The sequence below is a fragment of the Pristiophorus japonicus genome, chromosome 1 (assembly GCF_044704955.1).
Source record: "Pristiophorus japonicus isolate sPriJap1 chromosome 1, sPriJap1.hap1, whole genome shotgun sequence".
Lineage (NCBI taxonomy): Eukaryota > Metazoa > Chordata > Chondrichthyes > Pristiophoridae > Pristiophorus > Pristiophorus japonicus.
The window spans coordinates 82,148,417-82,174,931 of record NC_091977.1 but is presented as its reverse complement, the minus strand read 5'-3'; the positions used below and the strand labels follow the sequence as shown (position 1 = coordinate 82,174,931).

General features: G+C 46.0%; 1 protein-coding gene across 1 annotated transcript; it reads right to left on the bottom strand.

Moving 5' to 3' along the window:
• kcnv2a (potassium channel, subfamily V, member 2a) lies at positions 1-26,066 on the bottom strand. Its single transcript, XM_070889171.1, has 2 exons — positions 24,756-26,066; positions 1-294 (listed from the first exon to the last, which is right to left on the bottom strand). Exons 1-2 carry the CDS (start codon positions 26,064-26,066, stop codon positions 1-3), a joined length of 1,605 nt encoding a protein of 534 aa, XP_070745272.1.
• Positions 26,067-26,515: the final 449 nt, after the last annotated feature.

Here is a 26,515-nt window from a genome sequence, read left to right as displayed (position 1 = left end):
TCATCCTTCGAAAATATAATGCTCTCTCGGCAGGTGATGGTGTGGGACCCCTCCACAGCATTCCATTATCTTCCTCCGTGCTCTTCCTGAAAAATTAATCTTTCCTCTCTGCTTTGATGCTGTTGAATATTCATAGCCTTTGAGCTCTGAATAGTAGTCTGAGAATTTATTATATAGGATGGAGATTGGCATACCGTTTAAAATGATCCCAAAAGCAATGCAGCCAAAAGCGAAAGTCCTTCCGAGGATTGTTTCTGGGCAGACGTCTCCATAGCCTACTGTGGAAATGCTAACCTGTAATCAAATAACATCCTTATTCAGTAGGTACCTTGACAAAATGCTTACTGTTTTCAACAGACTCCAAATCATATATCAGTATTGACCGGTAACTTTTACTTCACATTAGTAACAAGATCTCAGATTAATTTTCACTTTCACCTGTTGCTTTCACCTTTCAGATCAAAATTGTGCTTTTAATTCTTTAATCAAAGATAATTTTTCATAGTTGATGTAGTTACCATTACAACTAACAAAACACCTCATTCCTTTTTGCAATGATAAAAACATTGTATAAATAACATGGACCCATTAAGGTCATAATTGTTTGCCCAATTAGCTCAGTCGTCCAAAGTGACTCAACCAGTAAGTAGAAAGTGTGCAGAAGGCTATGAATTCAAATCTTGCTCTGAGGTATTAAGTCAATTCACTCAATTAAATCAATTTTGCAATTCACTTTATGGAGTCAGGGCAGGGCACCTAATTTGCACAGATTGGTTGATGGCTCACTGGTGCCCATCTTCCCATACAACTGGACCGCTTTTGGGTAGGGTGGGTTTGCTCAAGCTATTTATCACCGTCCTCCCTATCCCCCAGATCACATGCAGACATCCATTGGTCCCTGTTTTATTAAAACCAAATTCCAGCTATTCTTTGAAGATTCATGCTACTTTCTTGGCTTGGGCCCTTCCCAGTGAGGCCATTACTGCTTATCTGAAGGTCAATATGCCTAATATCACTTGATGTTCCAAGCTCCAGTACATCACCAGGTCCTGATGGAGTCGGGGAAGTGGAAAGTCCGAGCACAGGGAGTCTGTACTCCTGGGGTTGACTCCTTGATGTCATTTGCCTTGGAAGGGATGGGCAGAAATTCTGCCCCTTACTAGGCTGCCTCAAAAATCCTGCAAATGGCTGAGACCCGGTGCGACTGGGTTCCACTGGACTCCTGCCAGAGGTACGGGATTGCTCACCTTAAGCTGGCTACCCACATATTCCCGACAGGGACAAAAGGTTTGGTGTAAAATTTAATGTTGGACATGATAAAGCCTTCAAGCTCTCTCTTTGGAATGGCAGGGTGATGTTCTGATTTTCAGTATCTCATGGGACTGGTGCCGATGTTGCACCTCTCCAGCCATGACTTCCACCTCTGCAAGCACTGTGCCTTGTTTAGATTTTTTAAATCCCTTTGGGGATGGTATGCCCGTAGAGCTGGGTATCTGTTAGTGGCAGCTCTCCTCCTTTGGCACCGCCTGACTGCTGTGACATCCTGCTGAGCTTCCAGGCAACACATGAAAGGGGGGGATTCAAAAGGGACCTCCATAATATTGAACAGTAAGATTTTCTCTCAGCAGCTAAAACCCTCTCAAAAATCTACGAATGTAATTGTTTTAACAAAGCCTATGAGGTGAACATAGAAACAGAGAAACATAGAAAATAGGTGCAGGAGTAGGCCAATCAGCCCTTCGAGCCTGCACCACCATTCAATAAGACCATGGCTGGTCATTCTTTCAGTACCCCTTTCCTGCTTTCTCTCCAAACCCCTTGATCTCCTTAACCGTCAGGGCCATATCTAACTCCTTCTTGAATATATCCAATGAACTAGCATCAACAACTCTCTGCGGCAGGGAAGTCCACAGGTTAACAACTCTCTGAGTGAAGAAGTTTCTCCTCATCTCAGTCCTAAACAGCCTGCCCCTTACCCTAAGACTGTGTCCCCTGGTTCTGGACTTCCCCAACATCGGGGACATACTTCCCGCATCTAGCCTGTCCAGTCCAGTCAGAATCCTATATGTTTCTATGAGATCCCCTCTCATCCTTCTAAACTCCAGTGAATAAAGGCCCAGTTGATCCAGTCTCTCCTCATATGTCAGTCCAGCCATCCCTGGAATAGGCCTGGTGAACCTTCGCTGCACTCCCTCAATAGCCAGAATGTCCTTCCTCAGATTAGGAGACCAAAACTGAACACAATATTCCAGGTGGGGCCTCACCAAGGCCCTGTACAACTGCAGCAAGACTTCCCTGCTCCTATACTCAAATCCCCTTGCTATGAAGGCCAACATACAATTTGCCTTCTTCACCGCCTGCTGTACCTGCATGCCAACTTTCAATGACTGATGAACCATGACACCCAGGTCTCGCTGCACCTCCCCTTTTCCTAATCTGCCGCCATTCAGATAATATTCTGCCTTCATGTTTTTGCCCCTAAAGTGGATAACCTCACATTTATCCACATTATACTGCATCTGCCATGTATTTGCCCACTCGCCTAACCTGTCCAAGTTACCCTGCAGCATCTTCGTGTCCTCCTCACAGCTCACTAATATATCACCCTATCTACCAGTGCAATTGAGGACAAAGCCACAGTGATGAAAAAGAACTTTGTACTTCACAGTACCTCATATGTGGGTTGCTTGCACAGGACCTGTGACTGGCACTGCATCTGGAATTCAGGTTGCAATTCATTCCTATGTCATCAATATGATTGCATAAGTTTATTCATTTATATTAGAATCATAGAATGATACAGCACAGAACGAGGCCATTCGGCCCATCTTGCCTTTGCCAACTCTTTGATACAGCTATCCAATTAGTCCCACTACCCTGCTCTTTTCCCATAGCCCTGTATCTTTTTCCAATGCATATAAGGTGGCCAAGGTTAGTGGGAAAATAGAAGATTGGAAAAATTTTGAACGACAGCAAAGAATGACTAAGAAAGCAATAAAGAAAGGAAAGATAGATTACGAAAGTAAACTTGCGCAAAACATAAAAACGATAGTAAAAGCTTTTACAGATATATGCAACGGAAAAGAGTGACTAAAGTAAATGTTGGTCCCTTAGAAGATGAGAAGGGGGATTTAATAATGGGAAATGTGGAAATGGCTGAGACCTTAAACAATTATTTTGCTTCGGTCTTCACAGTGGAAGACACAAAAACCATGCCAAAAATTGCTGTTCACAGGAATGTGGGAAGGGAGCACCTTGAGACAATCACTATCACTAGGGGGGTAGTGCTGGACAGGCTAATGGGACTCAAGGTAGACAAGTCCCCTGGTCCTGATGAAATGCATCCCAGGGTATTAAAAGAGATGGCGGAAGTTATAGCAGATGCATTCGTTATAATCTACCAAAATTCTCTGGACTCTGGGGAGGTATCAGCGGATTGGAAAGCAGCTAATGTAACGCCTCTGTTTAAAAAAGGGAGCAGACAAAAGGCAGGTAACTATAGGCCAGTTAGTTTAACATCTGTAGTGGGGAAAATGCTTGAAGCTATCATTAAGGAAGAAATAGCGGGACATCTAGATAGAAATAGTGCAATCAAGCAGATGCAGCATGGATTCATGAAGGGGAAATCATGTTTAACTAATTTACTGGAATTCTTTGAGGATATAACGAGCATGGTGGATAGAGGTGTACCGATGGATGTGGTGCATTTAGATTTCCAAAAGGCATTTGATAAGGTGCCACACAAAAGGTTACTGCAGAAGATAGAGGTACGCGGAGTCAGAGGAAATGTATTAGCATGGATAGAGAATTGGCTGGCGAACAGAAAGTAGAGACTCGGGATAAATGGGTCCTTTTCGGGTTGAAAATCGGTGGTTAGTGGTGTGCCACAGGGATCGGTGCTGGGACCACAACTGTTTACAATATACATAGATGACCTGGAAGAGGGAACAGAGTGTAGTGTAACAAAATTTTCAGATGACACAAAGATTAATGGGAAAGCGGGTTGTGTAGAGGACACAGTAAGGCTGCAAAGAGATTTAGATAGGTTAAGCGAATGGGCTAAGGTTTGGCAGATGGAATACAATGTCGGAAAGTGTGAGGTCATCCACCTTGGGAAAAAAAACAGTAAAAGGGAATATTATTTGAATGGGGAGAAATTACAACATGCTGCGGTGCAGAGGGACCTGAGGGTCCTTGTGCATGAATCCCAAAAAGTTAGTTTGCAAGTGCAGCAGGTAATCAGGAAGGCGAATGGAATGTTGGCCTTCATTGCGGGAGGGATGGAGTACAAAAGCAGGGAGGTCCTTCTGCAACTGTATAGGGTATTGGTGAGGCCGCACCTGGAGTACTGCGTGCAGTTTTGGTCACCTTACTTAAGGAAGGATATATTGGCTTTGGAGGGGGTACAGAGACGATTCACTAGCTGATTCCGGAGATGAGGGGGTTACCTTATGATGATAGATTGAGTAGACTGGGTCTTTACTCGTTGGAGTTCAGAAGGATGAGGGGTGATCTTACAGAAACATTTAAAATAATGAAAGGGATAGACAAGATAGAGGCAGAGAGGTTGTTTCCACTGGTCGGGGAGACTAGAACTAGGGGGCACAGCCTCAAAATACGGGGGAGCCAATTTAAAACCGAGTTGAGAAGGAATTTCTTCTCCCAGAGGGTTGTGAATCTGTGGAATTCTCTGCCCAAGGAAGCAGTTGAGGCTAGCTCATTGAATGTATTCAAGTCACAGATAGATTGATTTTTAACCAATAAGGGAATTAAGGGTTACGGGGAGCGGGCGGGTAAGTGGAGCTGAGTCCACGGCCAGATCAGCTATGATCTTGTTGAATGGTGGAGCAGGCTCGAGGGGCTAGATGGCCTACTCCTGTTTCTAATTCTTATGTTCTTATGTTCTTATGTTCCCTTCAAGTATTTGTCCAATTTCCTTTTGAAAGTTATTATTGACTCTGCTTTTACCACCCTTTCAGGCAGTGCATTCCAGATCACAACAACTTGTTGCAAAATAAATGATTTCCACATGTTGTCTCTGGTTCCTTTGCCAATCACCTTAAATTTGGGTCCTCTGGTTACCTACACTTAGAAAAAAAAAGATGTCCCAATGCACTTTACAGCCAATACTTTTTGAAGTATAGTCACTGTTGTAATGTAGGAAACGTGGCAGTCAATTTGCACACAGCAAGCTCCCACAAACAGCATTGTGATAATGACCAGTTAATCTGTTTTTTAGTAATGTTGATTGAGGGAGAAATATTAGCCAGAATATTGGGGATAACTGCTCTTCTTTGAAATAGTGCCATGGGATCTTTTATATCTACTTGAGAGAGCAGACAGGACCTTGGTTCATCATCTCATCTGAAAGATGGCAGCTCTGACAGTGCAGGACTCCCTCACTCCCTGGAGTGTCAGCCTAGATTTCTGTGCTCAAATCTCTGGAGCAGGATTTGAACCCACAACATTCTGACTCAGAGACGAGGGTGCTACCAGCTGAGCCGTAGCTGACCCTTCTGCCACTGGAAACAGTTTCTCCTTATTTACTCTTTCAAAACCATTCATGATTTTGAACACCTCGATCAAACCTCTGCTCCAAGGAGAACAACCCAGCTTCTCCAGTCTCTCCACATAATGGAAATCCATCATCACTGGTACCATTCTGGTAAATCTCTTCTACACCCTCTCTAAGGCCTTGACATCCTTTTTAAAGTGTGGCCACAATAATCCAGCTGAGGGCTAACCAGGAGGACTTCTGCTGAGGTGATCCTGCCGGTGAATGCCAGTGGATCTCTTACGCAGCTGGTGAATTTGACTGCCTATAAGAATTCATTAACATCCCTCTTGTCAAGTCCACTCCCTGACTGGAAACAATTTCAAAGTAAGACCAGGAATCAAGTATTACAATCTGCCTGAGTATATTGTTGCATTATTAGCTAGTTCAATAAGAGCAGACTATCTGCTCTTTCCTTCAGCATAAAAAAGGGGATCTAAAGGGCAAAAGAAGAGTGATGTTTAAATGCATGCAAAATAATATTGAAACAGTGATGGGAGTTGGAGCACTCAATTTATAATCTCATCGTAACTATAGCAGCACACCTGCATCTGTCTGTATGAGTGGACAAAAGACTTAAAAATTATAGGTTACTGATTAAGTAGTTAGTGCCGAGAGAATTAAATAGAAAGAATGAAAGAAAAATGGAAAAATCCAAAGCAAAATATGGGTACAATAAATGGGAACTGCAGAGACAGGCTTGTGCTAGTCCTGAATAGTAAAAGAAAAAAACCACACTAGATATGAGTTGGCTTAGAAGACTTTTACATTGTCAGAGGAAAACAAATGTATAAAAAGACACAGAAAGTAAAAAAAAAAGCCTGATTAATGATAAAACCATTATCACTAAAAAAAACATCAAGACATGAAATGGAACTGCAGTTATTGTCGAGGAGCCAGTGCGTGGATCGAAAAGTGGATTCGAAAACAAAAACTCGACTCAGCTAATGTGAAAAACTGCACACATAAGCCAAAAGTGATCAAAGTCTGGAGTTTCCGCTCAATTGTGCTTTATTTTCTGGGTGTCATTTCTCCAATATCGGCGCAACCACCGCAAAAGATCACAGAATTTTAAACGCAATTTGCGTACAGCTCAACTAGAGTTTTCATGATCTTTTCCAGAAGTTTTAAAAACATCGCGCTAGAAGCAGGCCCCGCCCACAAAACTGGCCTTGCTCCCAGGGTGAATTAATCACGATTGGGAGTTGCCGCTAATTTTGCTCCTTTGCAGGCCTTTGAGGAGGCTCCAAAAATTAACCTGACATTTTTAGATGCAACGAGTTTAATAGGAGCGTATTGAAAGGTTTCAAATGATTTTGTTTTTTAAATGACTAGGCTAGACTTTCCCTAAAGCCCCTCACCGCCCGATTACCACCCAGAAACATCGCTAATGCTCTGCAACTAACGCTGGTGAAAATTTCCATAATAAAGGTAAAAAATATCGCCTGCAAGAAAATGGATCTTGCACCAAGATTCTCGCCGGTTTATTAGCGGTTAAAGGCGAAACTAGGTAAAACGGGCAGTTCTTACCAGAATGGATGGTAAGTACTTAAAATTTAGTCCGAGGCTGCGATAGGGTCTAGGGAGGGGGGAAACCTCAAAAAATATTTTTTCAATTAAACAAAAAATAAAAAGTTATAAAACATTCTCATGACACTTTTTAACGTAATCGGCGTTATAGAATTTTTAAAATAATTATAAAAAACCTTTAACTTACCTTTCTTTGCAAGGTACTCACCTACCACCCTGTTTCAGGCAGCTTTTTGTGGGCGGTTTCTTCGGCAGTGCGTATGGGCCCCCATTGAGGCAAAACTTAGATCCTGGCGGTTTTCTCGGCGGTACACGTGGGCGGTTTGCACCCCGGTGGTATTTTCAAAATGTGGGTGGAACTCTTTCGCCGGGTGGTTTTTCATCAAAAAAACAGCTGTACCGCGAGAAAACCGCTGAAAATGAAGGCAAAAGTCTAGCCCAAAGGAACTCACTACTGTACCCCAATCTAACTAGAAAATAGTTTTTGTCATGTATGCAATCTTCATGTAACTGTAACCTTCATGTAACAACACTGTACACTGTATACACCTAAGAAATGCACACCCTGACCACAGAGGGTGAACTTGTGGGAGAAACTCCTCACCTGGTCATCCAGGTATATAAAGGGAGCTCCCACGCAGGGTCTGCACTCCTTGGTCCTGTGAATAAAGTTACAGGTCACAGGGTGACCTTGTCTCCAGTATATGCCTCATGTTGATTTGCAGTAGAGTGTAAGGACATAACATTTGGCGACGAGAAACGGGAATCAACAACTCACGAGAATGGCCACCGGTAGCACAGAGGAACAGTACTGTGTTGGTGAGGACTGGGACGATTTCGTTGAGAGGCTCCAGCAGAGCTTTGTCACAAAGGACTGGCTGGGAGCAGCAGCGGCTGACAAGGGAAGGGCGCATCTACAGACCAGCTGTGGACCTAAGACGGACGCGCTGATGAAAGACCTGCTTTCACCCAAGAAGCCAGCGGACAAGACCTTTGAGGAGCTCAGCAAACTGATCGGTGAGCATCTCAAACCGGCGAGCAGTATACACATGGCCCGACACCGTTTCTATATGCACCGACGTCGGGAAGGGTAGAGCATACCGGACTGTGTTGTGGACCTTCACTTGGCCAGCCTCTGTAAGTTCACAGACGCCTGCAGGGAGGAGATGTTGCGGGATTTCTTCATTGGTCATGCCGGGATTTTTAGGAAGCTAATTGAGACCCAGGACTTGACCTTGGAAGCAGCGGCATTTATGCCTCAAACCTTCATGGCGGCGGAGGAGGAAACCAAGATCATATATGCGCGCAACATGGTGATGAAGCAGGGAGTTAACATGGTAAACGCGACTCAGAACCCAGCAGGCAGGCAAGGGCAATTCGACACCAACCAGGCAGTAACAGACTCTAGGGTGGGTCCTCAACTTAGACAATGGCAGGTCGAATGGACAATTACACCATCACAAGGGACAATACGTCCCGGGATGGGGCCATTGACACCTACTAACAGAGTGCTAAGAGTAATCAAAGAGACAATCAAAGAGGAACGCCTAGTAACAGCTCTTTTGTTCACAACAATCTCAGCTCATGCTGGAGGTGCAGGGGCAGACATGCTGCGAAAACCTGCAGGTTTCAACAATTTATCTGCAGAAATTGTAACTTCAGTGGACATTTAGCCAGAATGTGCAGGAAGCCTGCAGCGAGGCTGGTTTACGAAGCAGATGAACCACAAGAGGGGTCTGCAAGGCAGGGTTATGCTTGGGACACAGCAATGGAAGCTGAAGTTCAGCGGGTTCAGGTGGCAAACATCTACAGCTCGTACACAAAGACGCCACCTATGATGATGAGAGTACTGTTAAACGGCATCCCAGTACGCATGGAGCTGGACACAGGAGCCAGCCAGTCACTTATGAGTGTCCAACAATTCGTGAAACTATGGCCACTCAGAGCTAGCAGACCCAAACTAGAACACATTGACATGCAATTACGGACGTACACCAAAGAGATCATCCCAGTGCTAGGCAGTGCAATGTTGGTGGTCACACATAATGGATCAGAGAACCAGCTGTCACTCTGGATTGTCCCGGGAAATGGTCCCGCGCTTTTGGGGAGGAGCTGGCTAGACGAGATGAACTGGAAATGGGGGAATATACATGCCATTTCATCTGTGGAGCGAAATTCATGCTCACAGGTCCGACAAAAGTTTGAGGCACTATTTCAACCTGGTGTCGGTGCTTTCAAAGGTACCAAAGTAGTGATACGCATCACCCCGGACGCAACACCAGTGCACCACAAAGCCAGAGCTGTGCCGTATGTGATGTGGGAGAAAATTGAGAGTGAGTTGGACAAGTTGCTAAGAGAGGGCATAATTTCGCCCGTTCAATTCAGTGACTAGGCAAGCCCCATCATCCCTGTCCTAAAAACGGATGGCTCAGTCAGGATCTGTGGCGACTACAAGGCCACTATCAACCAAGTGTCACTACAAGATCAATACCCGCTTCCGAGAGCAGAGGATCTTTTTGCCATGCTGGCAGGCGGCAAGCTGTTCACCAAGTTGGACCTCATTTCGGCCTACATGACCCAAGAACTGGCCAAAGAATCCAAGCTACTGACCACCATCACCATGCACAAGGATCTGTTTGTTTACAACAGGTGTCCGTTTGGCATTCGTTCAGCAGCTGCTATCTTTCAAAGGAACATGGAAAGCCTGCTCAAATCCATCCCCGGAACAATCGTATTTCAGGACGACATCCTTATCACGGGTCGAGACACCGAGGAACACCTCCACAACCTGGAGGAGGTGCTACGCCGACTGGACTGGGTAGGCCTGCGACTAAAGAAGTCCATGTATGTGTTTTTGGCCCCAGAGGTCGAGTTTTTGGGCAGGAGGGTTGCCGCAGACAGGATCTGACCTACTGAATCCAAAACAGAGGCGATCCATCGCGCGCCCAGGCCCGGCAACACATCGGAGTTGCGTTCATTTCTGGGACTCTTGAACTATTTCGGGAACTTTCTGCCGAACTTAAGCACATTTTTGGAGCTGCTACATGTGCTCCTACGTAAGGGTTGCGATTGGTTTTGGGGAGGCTGTCAGGAACGGGCTTTCAATCGGGCGCGGAACCTGCTTTGTTCTAACAAGCTGTTGACCTTGTACAACCCCTGTAAGAAATTGGTTTTGACATGTGATGCATCATCCTATGGTGTTGGGTGCATGTTGCAGCAGAGTAATGATAAAGGCCAACTCCAACCTGTGGCTTATGCTTCCAGGTCGCTCTCCCAAGCAGAAAGGGGATATGGGATGGTTGAAAAGGAAGCACTCGCATGTGTCTACGGGGTGAAAAAGATGCACCAGTACCTTTTTCGCAGAAGGTTCGAGTTAGAAACAGACCACAAGCTGTTAACATCCCTGTTGTCCGACAGCAAGGCTGTCAATGTCAATGTGTCAGCTCGCATACAGCGATGGGCTCTCATGCTGGCTACGTATGACTATACCATACGGCACCGGCCAGGCACCGAAAATTGCGCTGACGCGCTCAGTAGGCTTCCACTGGCCACCACTGAGGGGGCGTCGGTGCAAAGCGCTGAGATGGTCATGGCTGTCGATGCTTTCGACAGCGCAGGCTCCCCCATCACAGCCCACCAGATCAAAACCTGGACAAACAGAAATCCCCTCCTATCCCTGATTAAGAAATGTGTCCTGACTGGGGATTGGGCGCCCGCACACAGAGCATGCCCTGAAGAGGTCAGACCGTTTCACAGACGGATGGATGAACTCTGCATCCAAGCCGACTGCCTACTATGGGGCAGCCGGGTAGTCATGTCCCAGAAGGGAAGGGAAGCATTCGTCAGGGAACTCCACAGCGAGCACCCAGGCATTGTGCTAATGAAGGCCATTGCCCGGTCACATGTATGGTGGCCGGGAATTGATGCAGACCTGGAACACTGTGTTCGCAGGTGTACGACATGTGCCCAGCTGGGCAATGCCCCCAGGGAGGCCCCACTCAGCCCATAGCCCTGGTCCACCAAGCCATGGTCACGTATCCATGTAGACTACGCTAGCCCGTTCATGAGGAAAATGTTCCTCATTGTTGTTGATGCGTACTCGAAATGGATCGAGTGCATCATATTGAATTTGTGCACGACATCCACCACAGTGGAGAGTCTGTGTGCGGTCTTTGCGACCCACGGCTTGCCGGATATCCTGGTTAGCGACAACGGCCCATGCTTCACTAGCTATGAATTCTGGGAGTTCATGTCGGGTAATAGCATCAAACATGTCAGGACAGCGCCGTTCAAGCCGGCTTCCAATGGCCAGGCGGAACACGCGGTCCAAATCCTAAAACAAGGCATGCTCCGGATTCAAGGACCCTCCCTTCAATGCCACCTATCGCGCCTCCTGTTGGCCTATAGGTCCCGACCGCACTCGCTCACGGGAGTCCCGCCAGCGGAACTATTCATGAAACGTATGCTTAAAACTCCGCTGTCTCTCATTCATCCTGTCCTGTCAGACATAGTTGATGGCAAGCGCCAGTCCCAAAATGAGTGCCATGACCGTAACTCAAAGGGAAGATGTATAGAAATCGATGACCCTGTATTTGTTCTAAATCACGCTTTGGGGCCCAAGTGGCTTGAGGGTACTGTAATTGGTAAAGAGGGGAATAGGGTCATAGTGGTCAGACTTAGCAATGGACAGATATGATGCAAGCATCTGGATCAAGTAAAAAAAAGGTTCAGCATGGACACTGAGGAACCTGAGGAAAATCATGAGATGCTGCCCACACCACCGCCAGTGAACGAGCAACAAGAACCGTCAGCAGCATGCACAGTCCCTGCGGTCAGCCCGGACGAGCCGGAAGCACCACAGGTGACAAAGACGCATGCCAAGGCTCAACAACCAGAGCCCCAACTGCGGCGCTCCACGAGAGAGCGTCGACCGCCTGAAAGACTCAATCTTTGACCCAAAGACCTTGGGAGGGGGGGGAAGGTGATATCATGTATGTCATCTTCATGTTACTGTAACTCTCATGTAACAACACTGCATACTGTATACACCTAAGAAATGCACACCTTGACCACAGGGTTGAACTTGTGGGAGACACTCCTCACCTGGTCATCCAGGTATATAAAGGGAGGTCCCACGCAGGGTCATCACTTCTTGGTCCTGTAAATAAAGGTAGAGGTCACAGAGTGACCTTGTCTCCAGTATGTGCCTCGTGTTGATTTGCAGTAGAGTGTAAGGACATAACAGTTTTGTATATTTTTGTTAAGTAATTTCAGTAATTTAAAAACGGGTCACTTACAGGTGGATTGACACTGTGATTTAAGATGCTTATTTTTTGTGATAATCCCATTTTTTAACTTTACCAAGTTACCATTCTAAATATATCAATGAATGGTTCATGGCAGATTCAGGGGGGATAATTTCCCCTTTCCAAAATCTTGGTTAGCGCCTCCAGAACGCTAATGAATTATCACCCGGGGCAGGCGGCGGAAGCAATCCGCCCGGAATTGCCCCCAGGATGCTACAGGCGAAAACAGGGTATTGCCGTGCCCCAAACTTTTCACCATGCACGTCAACTCCTTATCGCTCCGTGCTGAACCCATTGCACCCCACGGGGGAAATTGCCCGCGAGGGTGAGATTGGCGTGGGGGCGATGCCAATGACAGCTTTGTGGGTCATTTAGCTGCCCACCTCGTCAGGTGCTGAATTTTCATTAAATTCAAATTGTGCGCCCCAAATGGGGCATGGGGCAATTGCAAATGAGATTGAGCGTAAACTCGGGGGACAAAAATACTTTTCAAAACGGACACAATTTTGGATGCAATTTGTGTCGGAATCGTCAAGTGCGGCCAAAGCAGAAACTTTACCCCCAACTGATTTTAGTCAAACCACTTTGGCTATGGTCATTATTGAAGACCTAACTGCTCTAAAAAGATATGATTTGTTCCATCATAGAAAGCTGAAGTTATGTGCGTTCAAGTAGATCATGATTAAAGTACTTTTTATAGACCTTCAGGTCAAGCAACTCATCATGTTAAAGTTCTCTGGAAACAAATTACTAAAGCTTCTGAAACAGGTGGGAGGGAATTTTAACCGTAAAATATGGGTGGGTTTAGAGCGTAAGGAGTAGCTAAATTGTTAAAAATGGGATTCCCGACCTGATCCCGCTACCAACTGGCCCACTTCCGGTTTTAACAGAGGCAGGACGGGTCGGACGACCAATCCGTTCTCAGGGGACGGAACTTCAATTTAAATATTATAATAAGGCTGGAAACCACTTTTTATAAGGAGGCTCTTATTTGCAACAAAAAAATGCTCTGATTGGGTCCCCTTGATCACATGACCTGATTGCTGATTGGTCCCCTTGGAGGATATGACACACCCAGCAGTTTCTCTGGAATGTGTAATTAGAACCGCCCTGCCTACATAATCAGTGACTTTGCAAAGTGTAATTCAAGCCATTCTGACTGCTGATTCCAGACAGGAGAGAGCTCACTCATATGGGTTAAGGCCTCCTCCCCCCCCCTCCAAGTTCCTGCTCCATCCCCCAGCCCATGTTCCTCATGCCCGCGGCCCAAGTTCCTGATTCCCCCCAGCCTAAGTTCCTGCACCATCCCAGCCCAAGTTTCTGCCCTCGCAGCCCAAGTTTCTGTCCCATCCCAGCCGAAGTCGCTGCCTCATCCCAGCCCAAGTTCCTGACCTTACCTCCCCCCACCCCGCCGCGCCATAGATGGGGCATTGTGTGTGGGTCACGGATTATTAACAGGTATATTGCGTATGAAGTAAATAATGACAGTATCGTGACTTCTGGATTTCATCCACTTCAATGATGTCTCTTGTCACACATGCACCGAGCTTTCTGAGAAATCAGGTGTTGGTGTAAAGGGGATGTGGTTGGAAGAACATGATCCGTCTTCCCCAAGATCCCTCATTTTCTCTCCCCTCCGATCCCCTTTATCGTGTCTCCCCTCTCTCCACCCCCTCCAGCCTCTCATTCTCCCCCCAGTCTCTCTCACTCTCTGCCATACTCTCTCTCTCTCTCTCTTTCTGCCCCACTCTTTCTCTTTCCCCCCAGTCTCTCTCTCTCCCCCCAGTCTCTCTCATTCTCTCCCCAGTCTCTCTCACTCTCTCCCCAGTCTCTCTCACTCTCTCCCCAGTCTCTCTCACACTACCCCCAGTCTCTCTCTCTCTCTCTCTCTCTCTCTCTCTCCCCAGTCTCTCTCTCTCTCTCCCTCGCCCAGTCTCTCTCTCCCCAGTATCTCACTCTCCCCCCAGTCTTTCACTCTCCCCCCTGTCTCTCTCACTCTTTGCCCCATTCCCTCTCTCTGCCCCACTCTCTCTCTCTCTGCCCCTTTCTCTCTCTCTCTCTCTCTCTCTCTCTCCCTCTCCCCAGTCTCTCTCTCTCCCCAGTATCTCACTCTCCCCCCAGTCTTTCACTCTTTGCCCCACTCTCTCTCTTTGCCTCACTCTCTCTCACTCCCCCCACTCTCTCACTCGCTCCCCCCATACTCTCTCATTCTTTCCCCAGCCTCTCTCACTCTCTCCCCAGTCTCTCTCTCTCTCCCCCAGTCTCTCTCATTCTTTCCCCAGTCTCTCTCACACTCTCCCCAGTCTCTCTCACACTCCCCCCACTCTCTCTCTCTCTCTCTCTCTCTCTCTCTCTCTCCCCAGTCTCTCTCTCTCTCTCCCTCGCCCAGTCTCTCTCTCCCCAGTATCTCACTCTCCCCCCAGTCTTTCACTCTCCCCCCTGTCTCTCTCACTCTTTGCCCCATTCCCTCTCTCTGCCCCACTCTCTCTCTCTCTGCCCCTTTCTCTCTCTCTCTCTCTCTCTCTCTCTCTCCCCCTGTCTCTCTCACTCTCCCCCCAGTCCCTCTCACTCTCTCCCCAGTGTCTCTCTCTCTCCCCATAGTCTCTCTCTCCCCGCAGTCAGTCTCCCCCCCCCCCAATTTCTCTCTCTCCCCCAGTTTCTCTCTCCCCCCAGTCTTTCTCTCAACCTCCAGTCTTTCTCACTCTCCCCCCAGTCTCTCTCACTCCCCCCCAGTCTCTCTCTCCCCCCAGTCTCTCTCTCTTCCTGCAGTCTCCCTCACTCTCCCTGTTATGTATTAATGCTTGGGGATCATCAGACACCAGAGGGCACTGCGGTCGGAGGTAATCGGGCTGTACGCATGTGGCATGTGTGCTTGGTCATCTATAAGCTGGGTGTTTTTGTCATGCAGGCACTCTCTGGCTGGAATAAAGATGGATCAAGTTGCACCTGAGTGAGTTTACAGTAACCAGACTCTTGAGTCATTACAATTGGCGACGAGGTAAATTAAGAACCTTTGCATGCACAATGGGCACGATTGGAATCCTGCAGAGATTTCATGGAGGGTGAGGATTGGGCAGATTTTGTCGACCGCCTGGATCAGTATTTTGTGGTCAACGGCATGGAGTCAGAGGCCTACGCAGTTAAGCGCAGGGCAGTTCTCCTAACCGTTTGTGGTCCGAAAATTTATGGCCTCATGAAGAATCTTCTCTCACCTGTACGTCCAGCGGAAAAAGGGTACGAGGAATTGTGTACGTTGGTAGGTAACCATCTGAAGCCATAAGAGGGGATCATCATATCACGCTACCGTTTCTACACGCATGTTCGTGCAGATGCCAAGTCGTGTCGGGATTTGTCGCCGACCTGCAACATCTTGCTGAGCCGTGTAAGTTCGGGAACATGCTGGAAGACATGCTGCTTGATGTCTTCGTGATAGGCATCAGCCATGATGCGATCCTCGGGAAGCTGTTGGCTGCAGAGATGCTGGATTTGAGAAAGGCCATCACGACTGCCCAGGCATGCATGATGACGGATGATAATTTGAGGCAGATATCGTCGACGAGTTGGATTCCACGGCAAGAATTTTAACAAAATGGCGTCATTTTCGGGCAGAGCTGCTTACGCGAAACCTGCCGCTGCTCAGAGCTGGCCAACTGGGTCGAACCAGATTTCACCCTGTTGGCATTGTGGGGGCAATCATCGGCCTCATCAGTGTCGATTTAGACAAAACTCATGCAATAGGTGTTCGAAAGTGGGGCATCTTCACAGGATGTGTCCACAACAGAGCAAGCGGGGTGCGGCTCACCACGTGGTTGATGAGGACCCAGTTCAGTGATGGCCCGGATACATAACCTGAGGAGGAAGTGAATGGACTGTATTCATTCCTGAGCAAGAGCCAGCCTATAACCGTTAATGTGAAGCTGAATGGCGTGCCTGTATCAATGGAGCTGGACACGGGTGCGAGCCAGTCGATAATGAGCCAAAGGACATTCCACAAGCTGTGGGACACTAAGGCTGCGAAACCGAAGCTGACTCCGTCAATGTCAGCTTGCATACTTACACTAAGGAACTCATATAGGTGCTTGGCACTGCAGCAATCGAGGTGTCATATGACGGTGTGGTTCATGACCATTATGGATCGTCCCAGGTAATGGTCCAACGCTGTTCGGCAGGAATTGGCTCGAGAAAATCAAGCTGAACTAGAATGATGTTAAGATGTTGTCCTGGGTGGATGATGCTTCGTGTGCTCAAGTATTGAAAACATTTCCTTCTTTGTTTGAATCGGGCATTGGTAATTTATGGGAGCTAAGGTATAGATTCACCTGGACTCCAATGCAAGGCCTGTCTATCACAAAGCTCGGTCTGTTCTGTACATGATGAGGGAGAAGGTTGAAATTGAGCTTGACAGAATCCAGCTTGAAGGGATCATATCACCGGTCGAGTTTAACGATTGCGCTAGTCCCATTGTTCCTGTGTTGAAGAGTGATGGATTTGTGGAGACTACAAGGTTACGATTAACCGATTTTCGAAACAGGATCAGTATCCGTTACCGAGGGCTGATGACCTGTTCGCCATGCTAGCTGGTGGAAAGTTGTTCATGAAACTGGATCTGACGTCGGCCTATATGACCCAGAAGCTTGTCGACACTTTGAAGAAATTCACCTGCATCAACACCCATAAAGGACTGTTTATCTACAACAGGTGTCCTTTTGGGATTCGTTTGGCTGCAGCCATATTTCAGAGGAATATGGAGAGTTCACTGAAGTCTGTTCCTAGAACTGTCGTGTTTCAAGATTGCATTCTGGTCACAGGTCGCGACACTGCTGAACATCTGAATAATCTTGAAAAAGTCCTACAGCATCTGGACAAAGTGAGACTCAGGCTGAAACGCTTGAAGTGTATATTCATGGCACCTGAAGTCGAATTCCTCGGGAGGAAGATTGCTGCTGATGGCATCAGGCCCACTGATTCGAAAACTGAGGCCATCAAAAATGCACCCAGGCCTCAGAATGTGGCGGAGCTGCGTTCGTTCCTTGGGCTACTCAACTACTTTGGTAATTTATTACTCAGATTGAGCACTTTACTAGAGCCACAGTATGTGTTACTAAGAAAAGGCGACAACTGGTGCATCTCAAGATAGAGCCTTTGAGAGAGCCAAGAATCTGCTATGTTCAAACAAGTTGCTTGTTCATTATGATCCGTGTAAGCGTCTTGTATTGGCCTGTGATGCTTCATCATATGGGATTGGCTGCGTACTCCAACAAGCAAATGAATCGGGCAAGCTACAACCTGTTGCGTATGCTTCAAGAAGTTTGTCTAAAGCAGAAAGAGCTTACAGTATGGTAGAGAAAGAAGCTTTGGCCTGAGTGTATGGGGTAAAAAAAATACACCAGTACCTGTTTGGTCTTCGTTTTGAACTAGAAACGGATCACAAACCACTCATTTCATTGTTCGCGGAAAACAAAGGTATTAATACCAATGCATCATCCCGCATTCAAAGGTGGGCACTGACATTGTCTGCCTATGATTATGTCATCCGTCATAGACCTGGTACTGAGAATTGTGCCGATGCACTGAGTCGTCTGCCCTTACTCCTGACCCACAACTGAGATGGAGATGCCTCAACCTGCAGATCTACTGTTAGTAATGGATGCTTTTGAGAGTGAAGGAACCCCTGTCACTGCTCAACAAGTTAGGATCTGGACCAGCCATGACCCTATTTTATCGGCTGTGAAATGGTGTGTACTCAGTGGTGATTAGTCTGCCACGCCTATGTAGATGCGTTAGGAAACCAAACCTTACACTGTCGCAAGGATGAGCTGTCCATTCAGTCAGACTGTTTACTGTGGGATAATCATGTAATCATACCTAAGAAAGGTCGAGAAAAATGTGTACATGAACTTCATAGCACTCATCCTGGTATTGTCATGATGAAGTCCATTGCTAGGTCTCATGTATGATGGCCTGGAATTGATTCTGATCTGGAATCATGTGTGCATCAGTGCAGTACTTGCATGCAGCTTAAGTAAAGTACCAGCGGAATCTCCGCTGAGTCTTTGGTCGTGGCCATCCAAACCATGGTTGAGGATCCACATTGATTTTGCGGGCCCGTTCCTAGGAAAGATGTTTTTTGTCGTAGTAGATACATATTCTAAGTGGATAGAGTGTGTTATTATGTCATCCAGCAAGTATACAGCTACCATTGAGATCCTTCATATCATGTTTGCTACTCACGGTTTGTCTGACATTGTCGTGAGCGACAACGGATCTTGCCCCACAAGTCTTGAGTTCCAGGAGTTCATGAAACTCAATGGCATCAGACATGTGAGATCAGCTCCATTCAAGCCTGCTTCTAATGATCAAGCAGAGCATCCCGTTCAAACAATCAAGTAGAGTATGAAACGTGTAACTCAGGGCTCACTGCAGAGATGGTTGTCATGTATATTGCTCAGTTATAGGTCAAGACCTCATACACTTACTGGGATTCCTCCTGCTGAACTACTGATGAAGAGAAATCTCAAGACCAGGCTTTATCTTGTTCATCCTGATTTGAATGATCGTGTTGAAAACAGACTTCAAAGTCAGCAATGGTGTCATGATCATGTTGCCATGTCACGTGACATCTCGGTCAATGATCCGGTTTATGTACTGAACGATGCTCAAGATCCAAAGTGGATCACCGGCACTGTTACAGCCAAGGAGGGTAACAGAGTGTTTATTGTCGTGCTCAAGAATGGGCAAACATTCAGGAAACACCTTGACCAGGTTAAACTGCGGCACACGGATGAACTGGAACTGAGTGAGAAAGATGCAGTTCCAACAACCATTGTTCACTCATCAGACATTACTGACTCTGAACCTTCAGTCTCTGATGTTGTCATAACCGCTCCCATTAGATCGGCTACTCAGCCCTCAGTCTCAGAACGCTCACCCCACTAGTCACTGTCTGCCATTCTGAAAAGGACCCGTTTATCCTGACTCTCTGCTTCCTGTCTGCCAACCAGTTCTCTATCCATGCCAGTACATTACCCCCAATACCATGCGCTTTGATTTTGCACACCAATCTTCTGTGCGGGACCTTGTCAAATGCCTTTTGAAAGTCCAAATACACCACATCCACTGGTTCTCCCTTGTCCACTCTACTAGTTACATCCTCAAAAAATTCCAGAAGATTCGTCAAGCATGATTTCCCTTTCATAAATCCATGCTGACTTGGTCCAATCATGCCACTGCTTTCCAAATGCACTGCTATTTCATCCTTAATGATTGACTCCAACATTTTCCCCACTACTGATGTCAGGCTAACCGGTCTATAATTACCTGTTTTCTCTCTCCCTCCTTTTTAAAAAGTGGTGTTACATTAGCTACCCTCCAGTCCATAGGAACTGATCCAGAGTCAATAGACTGTTGGAAAATCATCACCAATGTTTCTAGGGCCACTTCCTTAAGTATTCTGGGATGCAGACTATCAGGCCACGGGGATTTATCGGTCTTTAATCCCATCAATTTCCCTAAAACAATTTCCCGCCTAATAAGGATATCTTTCAGTTCCTCCTTCTCACTAGACCCACGGTCGCCTAGTACATTCGGAAGATTATTTGTGTCTTGCTTTGTGAAGACAGAACCGTAGTATTGGTTCAATTGGTCTGCCATTTCTTTGCTCCCCATTATAAATTCACCTGAATCCGACTGCAAGGGACCTACAATTGTCTTTACTAATCTCTTTCTCTTCACATATTTATAGCAGTCAGTTTTTATGTTCCCTGCAAGCTTCCTCTCTTACTCTATTTTCCCCCTCTTAATTAAACCCTTAGTCCTCGTCTGTTGAATTCTAAATTTCTCCCAGTCCTCAGGTTTGTTGCTTTTTCTAGCCAATGTATATGCCTCTTCCTTGGTTTTAACACTATCCTTAATTTCCCTTGTTAGCCATGGTTGAGCCATCTTCCCAGTTTTATTTTTATTCCAGATAGGGATGTACAATTGCTGAAGTTCAGCCATGTGATCTTTAAATGTTTACCATTGCCTATCCACCGTCAACCCTTTAAGTATCCTCTGCCAGTCTATTCTAGCCAATTCACACCTCATACCATCGAAGTTACCTTTCCTTAAATTCAGGACCCTAGTTTCCGAATTAACTTTGTCACTCTCCATCTTAATAAGGAATTCTACCATATTATGGTCACTTTTCTCCAAGGGGCCGCGCACAACAAGATTGCCAATTAGTCCCTTCTCATTACACATCACCCAGTCTAGAATGGCCAGCTCCCTGGTTGGTTCCTCGACATATTGGTCTAGAAAACCATCGCTAATACACTTCAGGAAATCCTCCTCCACTGCATTGCTACCAGTTAGGTTAGTCCAATCAATATGTAGATTAAAGTCGCCCATGATTACTGCTGTACCTTTATTGCACACATCTCTTATTTCTTGTTTGATGCTGTCCCCAACCTCACTACTAAGTTGTTGAGGCCAATTCAATAAATATATTCAAAAAGGAGTTAGATGTAGTCCTTACTACTAGAGGGATCAAGGGGTATGGCGAGAAAGCAGGAATGGGGTACTGAAGTTGCATGTTCAGCCATGAACTCATTGAATGGCGGTGCAGGCTCGAAGGGCCGAATGGCCTACTCCTGCACCTATTTTCTATGTTTCTATGTTTACTACTATTTGGTGGTCTACACACAACTCCCACTAGCGTTTTCTGCCCTTTGGAAATCCGCAGCTCCACCCATACCGATTCCACATCATCCAGGCTAATGTTCTTCCTTACAATTGCATTGATTTCCTCTTTAACAGCAACACCACCCCACCTCCTTTTCTTTTCTGTCTGTCCTTCCTAAATGCTGAATACCCTTGGATGTTGAGTTCCCAGCCTTGGTCACCCTGGAGCCATGTCTCCGCGATGCCAACCACATCGTATCCATTAACTGCTATCTGCGCAGTTAATTCATCCACCTTATTCCGAATCCTCCTCGCATTGAGGCACAGAGCCTTCAGGCTTGTCTTTTTAACACACTTTGCCCCTTTTGAAACTTGATGTAATGTGGCCATTTTTGCTTTTTGCCTTGGATTTCTCTGCCCTCCACTTTTACTATTCTCCTTTCTATCTATTGCTTCTGCCCCCCTTCTATTTCCCTCTGTCTCCCTGCATAGGTTCCCATCCCCCTGCCATATTAGTTTAACTCCTCCCCAACAACACTAGCAAACACTCCCCCTCGGACATTGGTTCCGATCCTGTCCAGGTGCGGACTGTCCGGTTTGTACTGGTCCCACCTCCCCCAGAACCGGTTCCAATGTCCCAGGAATTTGAATCCCTCCCTTCTGCACCACTCCTCAAGCCACGTATTCATCTGAGCTATCCTGCAATTCCTACTCTGACTAGCACGTGGCACTGGTAGCAATCCTGAGATTACTACTTTTGAGGTCCTACTTTTTAATTTAACTCCTAGCTTCCTAAATTCGTCTTGTTGGACCTCATCCCTTTTTTGCCTGTGTCGTTGGTACCTATGTGCACCACGACAACTGACTGTTCACCCTCCCTTTTCAGAATGTCCTGCACCCGCTCTGAGACATCCTTGGCCCTTGCACCAGGGAGGCAACATACCATCCTGGATTCTCTGGCGGCTGCAGAAACACCTATCTATTCCCCTTACAATTGAATCCCCTATCACTATCGTTCTCCCACTCTTTTTCCTGCCCTCCTGTGCAGCAGAGCCAGCCACGGTGCCATGAACCTGGCTGCTGCTGCTCTCCCCTGATGAGTCTTCCCCCCCAACAGTACCCAAAGCGGTGTATCTGTTTTGCAGCGGGATGACCGCAGGGGACCCCTGCACTACCTTCCTTGCATTGCTCTTCCTGTTGGTCTTCCATTCCCTATCTGGCTGTGCACCCTTTACCTGCGATAAGACCAACTCGCTAAACGTGCTATTCACGACATTTTCAGCATCGTGCTTGCTCCAGAGTGAATCCACCCGCAGCTCCAGTTCCGCAACGCGGTCCGTCAAAAGAAAGAAAAAGAAAAACAACTTGCCAATCACCAGCCAATCATTTATCACCTTGGCTGTGATGTCACCTTTTGATTTCTCTCCACTTCTTTTTGCCTGCTTGCCGCAGCTGCACTGGCTGGCCTCTCCGACCCCGGACTCGCGCTGCCCAACTGCCCGAACTCCTCCTCCAACGAGCCTTTATAGGCCTCTCCGACCCCAGACTCACGCTGCCCAACTGCCTGAACTCCTCCTCCTACGAGCCTTTATAGGCCTCTCCGACCCCGGACTCGCGCTGTCCAACTGCCCGACCTCCTCCTCCAACGAGCCTTTATAGGCCTCTCCGCCCCCGGACTCGCACTGCCCAACTGTGCAAGTGTTAGGACTGTGGATGAGAATAAGCAGCAGCAAGCGGATCTTGATGCACTGGTGAATAGGCTTGCATTTGACAAATGGAATATAAATGTAGCGTTAAACACATGGCAAGGGCCAACACCAAGTATATTTACATCATATGGGGTACAGAACTGAAATCTATTGAAGAAGATAAAGACTTTGGTGTTACAGTATCCAATTCTCTTCAAGTTCATCACCAATGCCATGAAGCAATAGCCAAAGCAAAGAGTATTAAGTTGCATCGCCAGGACAATTCAATATAAAACAAAACACGTAATGGACGAGAAGTTCGGTTTGTGGTCATAGCGGTTTTTTTCCGCAAAAAATACCGCTGTGACTCTGCTATGATATAAAGGAGTTAGATAGTCCTTACTACTAGGGGGATCAAGGGGTATGGCGAGAAAGCAGGAATGGGGTACTGAGGTTGCATGTTCAGCCATGAACTGATTGAATGGCGGTGCAGGCTCGAAGGGCCAAATGGCCTACTCCTGCACCTATTTTCTATGTTTCTATGTTTCTATGATTTCGAGGCCTAACATTTGAGGCCTCGCAGCGGCCAGCAGGATAAATCGGCGTTACACGAGGATTCACGCGCAAACCGCAAATTTTCTGCAACTTTTCTCTAAGGCCGATACCACTGCAAGTTGGGCCGAGGGAGGGGGGAAAACATATATTTTTTTCCAAAAAATAAAAAATCACAAAAATTCACAAGACCCTTTTCTAGCAAATCGTTGTAAAAGAATTTAAAAATAAAAATTTTAACTTTCATTTCTTGCAGATCTTCATACTTACTGCCATTCCAAGGGCTGCAACGCAGGCTTTTCCTCAGGGTTTTTTTTGGTCCTATCTTCGGGTTACCGCTGAGCTAAATATTGGGAAAAAGCGCTTTTTCCAGTCTTGCACGCCGGTGGTCCGCTCCCCAACGGTATTTCAAAACCGCCGGTGCAGGACTTCAGGGAATTTCCCGCCACACCGTTTTCCACCCAAAACGGAAATACCGCGGAAAATCCCGTGCAAGGTTGGTGAATTTCCAGCTCTAAATTCTATCCTTGTATAAGACTTTGATTAGGCCTCTCTGAGATTATTGGGTCCACTCAGACAGTGGGTGATATAGAGGCTTTGGAAAAGATTAATTAGAGGTCTACAAGAACAATACCCAGCTGGAAAAATGTTAGTTACCAAGATAAGCTTAAAAAGTTTACTTTAAAGTTGTGCAGAATCTGGGGCGATCTAATAGAGGTGTTAAAACAATGAAGGGAATATACTGGTCTTATATTGACAGATTATTTCAATGCGATAGATTAGGTAGAACCAAAGGTCTAGAATATAAGTTACACAAGGGTAGAACTAGGTTAAATGTCAGGAGGTCATCTTTTCCCAGAGCAAAGTAGACCCACTTATATTTTCCTGTCCATAATTTTTGCATGTTCATAAAATCTTCTTCCATAATTTTCCTTCATTGCTTGCTCACTCTCCACCCTATTGTTGTCCTCACCTCTCATGGACTGATGATGACAGACCATCTCCCTACAATTAATAAGGATGCAATATAAAATAACAATTTCAATGCAAAACAGTCCATTATTTGGTATAAATTGATACTAAATTGTCAGTGCCAATCAAGCCATAAGGATGTGCTTGGGGGAAAATTCACATTTGGGTCATACTAACATAGCAGGTGTCAAATACATAGCACTCTTCTGTGGTTGCAGTCATGATACTCTGTGGTTGCAGTCATGATACACTTTGAGGGCACATTAGGGTGAGCTTAACTCTGCATTTTACCCATGCTCCTAACCAGGGAAGGTTGATAATGATAATTGATGTCCTTCTCCCCTAGATTGACAGTCCTCACGAATCATCACAAAATTGTATTTTGGAATTAGCAATGCAACATCCCTGACACTCCACTTTAAGCACTGAAGATAGTTACTTATTAAACAAAGTAACCCTTCCCCATTAGTGGATGAATTGTTAGGTTGTACTCACCGCAGCCCACCACCAGGAATGTGGTATGGATGTAAAATTAGTCCCTGGGACGTCATGTTCAACAGAGAAGACTAGAGCAGAAAAGGAAAATATGCCCATAGCTATAAAGAGGAAAAGGCAGCCAACCTGCTGGTAACATTGCTTCAATGTGAAACCAAATGCCCTCAGCCCAGTGGAATGCCGGGCAAGCTTTAAAATCCGGAAAATTCTCATCAGTCTCATGATCCTCAGCACTTGGCCAACTTTTCCCACTCTGCCAACTCTCTCAATATCCTGATCATGCTTCCCATAGTCGGCCTCAAAACATTCTAGGCCGATCTGGAGATAAAAGGGGAAGATTGCAATAAGATCAACTGCATTTAGAACGCTTTTTGCAAACTTCTTAATATCTGGCGAAGACAATAATCTTAGCAGGTACTCTATAGTAAAGAATATGATGCAAATAGTTTCCACATGCTCCATGTAAGTATGCCCACTCAGTTGGCCAGCTGGACTTTTGAACTGCATTTCTTCAACTGTGTTCAAGGCCATGGCTACAATGGAGATTAGCACGAACATACTGGAAGCCACTGCCATCAGCTTAGCTATAACTGAAGAGAAAGGCTTTTCCACTAAGTTCCAAATTATTCTTCTCAGGTGACCACATAACAAGCCTTGGAAGTGCTCCTCATCTTCTTCCACGGCAAGTTCAGCTTGGAGCTCGCGCTGTATCTTTAGCTGCTCATTCAACTCATCTTGTCTCTCTTCAAATGAGATTCTGCAGCACCTATTACTGTTTTTGATCCGTATACCCCAGTAGTGGATCTCTTCAAGAAAGTTTCTGGGGCAGAGCTCATTTTTGATCCACAAAACTCCTGACTTGTAGAAGTTAACGATATAGAGGAAGATTTCAGGATCTCGATCAAAGAAGTATTCATTGTTTCTGTCGCTGTAGTCATCACACAGATCCAATTTCCTATTGGTATCAGTGTAAGTAGCCAATTTTCCAATTCTGGTCTTAGGAAACCGGGCAGCAGCACAATAGGTGATCTGGAACATTTTGCCTCCAACGTTAATATTTAACTTATAATCTTTTGAGGGAGAATATGGTTTGTACTGGGGGACAGTTGGTAACTCTTCATCAGAATCCGTCTCATCATCATATATAATTGCATCGATATCAGACCCAAGTTCTTCCAGTGATTTCCATGGTTTCAAGGAACATTCTTTCTCAAATAGCAAGTCACTCTCTTGTTTCTGAGGCACATTTAAACTCTCTTTTAGCTTGTAGTTTGCAAACAGACTCTGGCGTCTTTGCTTGAGTTTTAACATTTCTGACTGCTGTTTCTTCAAAACAACTTAATCGTTCAAGCAAAGTGACAAGTGGATTGAACTGCATTACGTTTTCTAAACTAAAGAGTGTTAAAGACGTATCTGACCTCATTAATGTGCTGACAGAGAGGATCTAAGAGCTCAGGTGGTGATTTAGATATTATCCCATTCCAGCTGCCACTGCTGTCTTTCATTTGTGCTTACTGATCAATCTATTTATTTTGTGGCTCCGGGGGGGTGGGTGGAATAGTTTAGACAAAATATTTCCTGTGTTATTGTCAGTCTTCAAAATTATGCTATTCATCCATAACCTATTATCAGTTGTACCAATAAACTATTATAGGACACCTTATGCTATTACCTTGATAGCAGCATACTTACATCATTATGTGATCATTGGTAACATTTCAGTATTAGATAATGAAAAGTTTGTTTTGAGCTAATAATGC